The 6,954-nt window shown below is 40.2% G+C and overlaps 1 protein-coding gene across 1 annotated transcript in view; it reads right to left on the reverse strand.

Moving 5' to 3' along the window:
* FANCC (FA complementation group C) overlaps window positions 1-6,490 on the reverse strand; it is a 208,014-nt gene extending 201,524 nt beyond the window's left edge. Inside the window, exons 1-2 of the mRNA XM_007939843.1 lie at window positions 6,326-6,490; window positions 4,167-4,251 (exon numbers count right to left, since the gene is read on the reverse strand). Of these exons, the coding sequence (XP_007938034.1) occupies window positions 4,167-4,251; window positions 6,326-6,490 (250 nt within the window). The remainder of the gene's footprint in view (window positions 1-4,166; window positions 4,252-6,325) is intronic.
* Between the last annotated feature and the right edge of the window lie 464 nt (window positions 6,491-6,954).

Below are 6,954 nucleotides of genomic sequence, written 5' to 3' on the forward strand. Positions count from 1 at the left end.
AGAGCTCTCGTATCACCCCCACCTGGGTCCCTGTGGCTGACTGTTCCTCCGTCTGGCTTCCTGGCTTTTAATCCCCTTTCTCCTGCTCTTCTGGCCTTCTGCTTTGGGCATCCCTGAGTTGTCTCTCCTCACCTGTATCCCTGGGGCTGAGTATTACAGAACACAGAAAACCTAGAGGACATGATGCAGAGTAAAATCAGCCAATCACAAAAAGACAAATACTGTGTGAGACTTCTACTCTAAAACGTCAAGAAAACGTTTACACACAGAAAGAAACATTCTTTGACGGTTACCAGGGGCCAGAGGGGAACAAAGGGTAAATCACTAACTAAAAGGTAGACATGTATTAACTCAGGTGAAAGGAAAAGAAAGGTAATATACAATAAAGAGGAAGTCAGTACAAAGGACAATACTGGGAGGAGCACAAGAGTTAAAGTAACAAAGGCAAATACTATTACATACACAATCCTGCAATGACGGTAGTAATGATAATCTATCAGCAGACATAAGGAGCTCTGATGGCACAGTGGTTAAAGCATTCAGCTGCTAACCAATAGGTCCCTGGTTCAAACCTATCAGCTGCTCTATGGGAGAAAGATGAAGCAGTCTGCTTCTGTAAAGATTTACAGCCTTGGAAACCCCATGAGGGCAGTTCTACTCTGTCCTATAGGGTCACTATTAGTCGGAATCAACTCAGTGGCAGTGAGTTTGGTTTGGTTATTAGCAGATAGGTAGGTAAGACACGCAAACTTACTAGGTACGTTAGTGGCTAAGTTAGTGGAACCACATCGACCAATGGATATAGGCTTGACAGATGATATTTCTACATATATATCTACATGTGCTATGAATGTATCCATCAATAAAGTAGAACATACAGGGGGCAATGTTTCACTGCTATTGGATAAGGAAGATGACACCTTTGAATCATGGTGTTGGCTAAGAATACTGAAAATACCATGGACTACCAGAAGAAGAAACCAATCTGTCTTGGAAGAAGTATAGCTAGAATGCTCCTTAGAAGCAAGAATGCCAGACTTTGTCTCACCTACTTTGGTCATATTGTCAGAAGGGACCATTTCTGGAGAAGTATATGATGCTTGGTAAAGTAGTGGGTCAGTATAAAAGGGGAAGACCCTCAAACGGGTGGACCAACACAGTGACTGCAATGATGGGCTCAAGCATAGCCAGGATTGTGAGGATGGCACAGGACCAGGCAGTGTTTTGCTCTGTTACACATAGGGTCACTATGAGTCAGAGCCAACTCAATGGCACCTAACAACAACATAGGGGGCAAAGTTATGAAAACATCTCAGTCATAAGCAAACACCTTAAGGGAATGAGTTCTGGGCCTGGGGGCTGAGGATGAAAGTCTCAGAGGACATCTAGGTCTATTGGTATAACAGAGTCCACAAAGACAGTGTTCTATATCCTGTTTTGGTGAGTTGTTGTTGTTTGCTGTCGAGTCACCCCCGACTCATAGCGACCCCTCCTTGGGTTTCCGAGGCAGTATCACTATGGAAATAGGATTGCCCAACCTTCCTTCTGAGGAGTGGCTGATGGGTTTGAACTGCCAGCCTTCTGGTGAGCAGTCAAGTGCCTTAGGCACTATGCTACCAAAGCTCCTGGTTTGGTGAGTAGCCACTGGAATCTTAAAAGCTTGTGAGCAGCCATGTAAGGTGCATCTATTGGTCTCTCCTTGTCAGACCAAAAAAAGAAAATCAAAGACAAAAGGAAATAAGTAGTCCAAAGGACTAATCAATCATGTAAAACTCCAGCCTTCACAACCATAAGACCAGAAGAACTAGATGGTGCCCAGATACCGCTGCTGACCACTCTGAAAGGGATCACAATTGGAGGTCCCAGATAAGAATGGGAAAAAAATGTGGAACAAAAGTCAAAATACTAACCAGAAGGCTGGTGGCTCAAACCCACCAGCCGCTCCTCGGAAGGAAAATGGGGCAATCAACTTCCATAGTGATACTGCCTCGGAAACCCAAGGAGGGGTCGTTATGGTTATTATGTCCAACTTGTCCGCACATAATACAACAAATGACAACAACTGGCCTGATAGAGACCTGTGGAACCCCCAAGACTATGGCCCTTAGATACCTTCAATCCTGGAACTGAACTCACCCCCACAGCTCAATTCTAGCTAAACAACAGACAGGCTTATAAGGGAAACAGTAACACCAGACTGGTACACACTCCTTAAAACAATAAACCATACGAGATCAAAAGCACAGCATTTGCTCAGGGGTAAGGTTTAAAAGGCAGGAAGGGATAGGAAAGGTCGAATAGAAATGGTAAACACAGGGAGGAAGACAGAAGAGTGCTGTTACATTGTGAGGATAGCAGTCAATGTCACAAAGCTAAATATGTATTAATTTTTTAATGGAAAACCAATTTGTTCTATAAACTTTCACTCAAATTACAATAAAAAGTTAAAACAAAAAAAAAAAAAAAAGAGAAGCAGAAGAACAACACAATGGGGTGGGGAGAGTGAGTTTGTGTGTGTGCAGGGTACCCATGCATGTGTGCTCAAAGACCAACTGTGAGTGTTATCCACTCCCCACTTAGTTTGTGTCTCTTATAACAATGTATGCCACGTAGAAGGGAAATGGTACAATTCTTCAAATCATCAAAGGGGAGTATTAATTTTATTTAGTTCTAATGTCATTATATTATTCGATTACTCTTCATTTTTCAAAATCTGAAAAACATTACATTGGCTAACAATATAAGCAATTCAACGCAGCAAACTTCAAGTGTGCATCTTCAGACCTACTTTGACACCTAGGCCCTAGGACCACAAAAGGAACCTGAAAAACTACAGGTTCTGCTCTCAGAGGCCTTCAATTGTCCAGGGCATCAGGCAAGCAAACCAACAATTACGAGACTGAGTAATAAGTGCTATAACAGCAGGAGATGCCAGAGGCCATTGGAAACATGAAAAGAGGTTCTGAACTCAGCCCCAGTAGGGCTATGTCAGGTCCCTGGTTGATGCAAATGGTTTGCTCTTGGCCACTAATCTGAAGGTTGGGAACTCTAACTCACCCAGCGGTGCCACAGAAGAAAGGCCTAGGGACCCGATTCTATAAAGATTCTCACTGCCGGTCGAGTCCATTTTGACTCACAGCAACCCCTCCTTGGGTTTCCAAGGTGGTATCACTACAGAAGTAGATTGCCCAACCTTCCTTCTAAGGAGTGGTTGGTGGGTTTGAACCGCCAGCCTTCCGGTTAGCAATCAAATGCCTTAGACACTATGTCACCAGAGACAGCCAAGAAAATCCTATGGAATCCAGTTCTATTCTGTAACATATGAGGTCACCATGCATTAGAACTGACTTGAAGGAAGTAGGGTTTGGTTTCGGGTTTAGGCTATCTCAAAGATGGGTTAGATTGACAAGAGATAAGAATAGAGTGCCAGGCAAAAGGAATCGCATGTTACAGGCCCAGATATCCTATACTCTCAGGCCTCGCTTGTAATCTGACTTGGCATGCAGCGTATCTGTAAAAGAGTAAACAGGAAATGGGGCTGAACAGGTAGGCAGGATGTCAGTGAAGGAAAATTCCCCAAAATGTCTTAAAATTTCCCCTAACCTTTTGTAAAACCAAAGCATCACATCCACAAAATGGTAAAGTCATGGCAGGTTTCAGACTCTGAAAAAATAGACAAAAATAGATAAAGCCATTTTATGAGTTTCTGACCTCTAATACAAGGAATTTTAATCTTCTACAGATCTGCATGCATGTGGGTTTACCTATACACACACATATATGGATGACAATAAAGGATAACTAAACCAAACTGCCATTGAGTCATTTTGACTCATAGTAACCATATAGGACAGAGTAGAACTGCCTGACCCCCAAGGTTTCCAAGACTGTAAATCTTTACAGAAGCAGACTGAGTCATCTTTCTTCCACAGAGGGAGAAATCTTGGGTTCATACCACCAACCTTTGGTTAGTAGCCAAATGCTTTAACCATTGCACCATCAGAGCTCCTCACAATAAAGGATACCATTTTTGAAATGGAAAAACATATACTCATTTGCTAAGCTCTTCCATGAAAAATAGGAGAGAGATTTATCATTTAAGATTCTGTATGTTTTTTAAACAATGCAAAGATTGGTATTTGAAAGGATATGCTTTGGGGTCTTACCATATGCTAAGATAAAAGGATTCCAGCAAGTTTTTGCCAATAGTTGACCAATTGTTGGGAATCTTTCAATGATTGTACTAGAATCCTGCAAATGAAAATTACATTTTGGTTAGTAAAAGGACACTACGCAATTTAGAAAGAGTGAACTGACACTATACACTGAGAGAATTTGAATATTTCTTGGTTAGTGCATATTCTGTACTAAAAGAGATTAGAGAACTTAAGTTATCCAAATAAAATATAACAAACAACTAGTATATGTCATCCTTAAGCCAGATCACCAAAACCAGGTAAAATGAATTGTTACAATAGTAATTTTATTTCACTTATGCTCAACATAAGGTAAGTTAGGTAAGGCCATTATACTTAAAAATAACAAAGACTACATACTAGCTAAGAAACATTATTGGTGATTCAAAACTATCTATTCCTATATTTTCACCCTGAGTGTTTATTTTAAAATAATAAGGGAAGTTTCTAATTCAACTCCAGTATGGCTATTTCAAAGAAGGTTTTAAAAGACAAGAACTCTGAAATTTGTAAAAAGAAAGAAAAGCAGCCAAAGCATAAAGATATATATCTCTATTTATCACTATTTTGTTTGCTATATATCATACCTAGGATACAGCAACCGAAAACCAGAGACAAAAAAAGATCAACCAAATAGAAAACAGCTTGAGATTAAAATTATACATGCTGTTGTACAGCCATTTTCCCACCTCTTTACTTTCTATGTTTAGTTGAGTTTGAGTTACTTTCTGGGAGAGTTTAAAAAGAAGACCAAACTGAGATAACGTACAGGCAAGCTGGAACAGTGACCATTTCCTGCTGCTGCAGCAGCAAGAAATTCCTCACATTTGTCTCAGCATCAAGGCTGGCCCTAGACTTTCTGGGACCACATTAAGGTCAAGTTACAATTTTAAAAATCAGCACTGGTTGTTCACACAGATTGTATCTTTCCTCCCAGATCCTCAGCACATATGAACTCATTATCAACATGAATTACTCTTCAAATTTCCTACTTGCTTCTTTGACTAAGGGAAGAAAAGCATAACACAAGAATACCTACATTAAATGACAACTTTACTTTTCATTTTGAAATTTAAAAAAAGTATAAATGATATCTTTATTATGATAAAGATTTATTATATTTATTATATTATGATAAAGATTGGACAATGAATAAGGAAGACCGAAGAAGAGTTGATGCTTTTGAGTTGTGGTGCTGGCGAAGAATGCTGAAAGTACCGTGGACTGCTAAAAGAACTAACAGATCTGTCCTGGAGGAAGTGCAGCCAGAATGCTCCTTGGAAGCAAGAATGGCCAGACTTCGTCTCACCTATTTTGGTCATGTTGTAAGAAGGGACCATTCCCTAGAGAAGGATGTCATGCTTGGTAGGGTGGAGGGTCGACAAAAGAGGGGGAGGCCTTCAAGAAGATGGATTGATACGGTGACTGCGATGATGGGTTCAAGTATAGCAGGGATTGTGGGGCTGGAGCAGGATCGGGCAGTGTTTTGTTCTGCTGTGCATGGGGTCGCTATGAGTCGGAAACGACTCGACGGCACTTAACAACAACAACAACAATGATAAAGATACCATTTATACTTTTTAATATAATAAAGATCTTCATAATATAAAAGCATATGCTAATTCATAAAAATATCTACTGCAGCTACGATAAAAATAAGAAATCTTATGTCAAAAGAAAATAAATCAAATTGTGAAAATATAAAAAACATACAATAATGAAACTCAAAATCAGTATTTTTCAGAAGAGACTAATCAAAATATTTATCATCTCTTAGTAGAGCTCACTTTAGTAAGGGATGACGGAAAGGGTGAGCATGTCTGCAAACTCTTCAATATTCAAGGGATGCAAAGGTCTTTATAATCCCATTTGTTGCCTGAGAACCAAGCATCAGAAGCTTGATTATTTGAAAACAATTTGATTGATCAAGACATCTCATATGACCATAGAACTAATCAAGAAGAGACTAATTACCTACAGTTGTGCCTTCAATTTATCTTTCTCATCCAGCAATTCATTAGGTCAATATCATAAACCCTTGACCACAGTTAGCATTCTGGCTTGGGGAAATCTGGGTGAAGAGTCCTCGGTGGTGTAAAATAATTTCATTCTTTTGGTCAACTACTCACCATCTCTTTCAAAGCTTTATACATGCTCCTCAGGAACCTCTGGAACTGAGGCAGGTGAATACAGGTGTCTTGTTGGGCTTCCAAAGTGGAGGCCTGGTCCCATACAGAAAGTTTCTGCATCCAAAACTGATACTCAGAAAAAAGGTCTACTGAATCTTGAGCCATTGCAGAAGGGAAAAGGTGGAGTACCTTCACACTGGCCTGCCAAGCACCAAAGGAAACAGTGTGCACACATCAAATCTACAAGAAGGGGGAAAAATGAAGCATTTTAAAAACGATCTTTTATCAGTACCTTCATGATCCACTGATGAGTGAAAAAGGGATCCCAAAAAAAAAACCAAACTCACTGCCATCAAGTCGATTCTAACTCACAGCGACCCCTTTGGGTTTCCAAGGCAGCAAATCTTAACAGAAGTAGGTTGTCTGGTCTTCATTCCATGGAGTGGTGGTGGGTTTGAACCTCCAACCTCCTGGTCAGTAGTCAAATGCCTTAGGCACTATGCCACCAGAGCTTCTTGAAAAGGGGATTACAAAGGACTGAAATAGCATGACTTCTGTGGTGGAGTCATCATTGAATTATTTTCAAATGTGTCATCCAGCTGTAGTTCTGATTTTTACCATCTGAACTT

Source organism: Orycteropus afer, unplaced genomic scaffold, assembly GCF_000298275.1.
Source record: "Orycteropus afer afer isolate SDZICR_OR568_19922 unplaced genomic scaffold, OryAfe1.0 scaffold00005, whole genome shotgun sequence".
NCBI lineage: Eukaryota > Metazoa > Chordata > Mammalia > Tubulidentata > Orycteropodidae > Orycteropus > Orycteropus afer.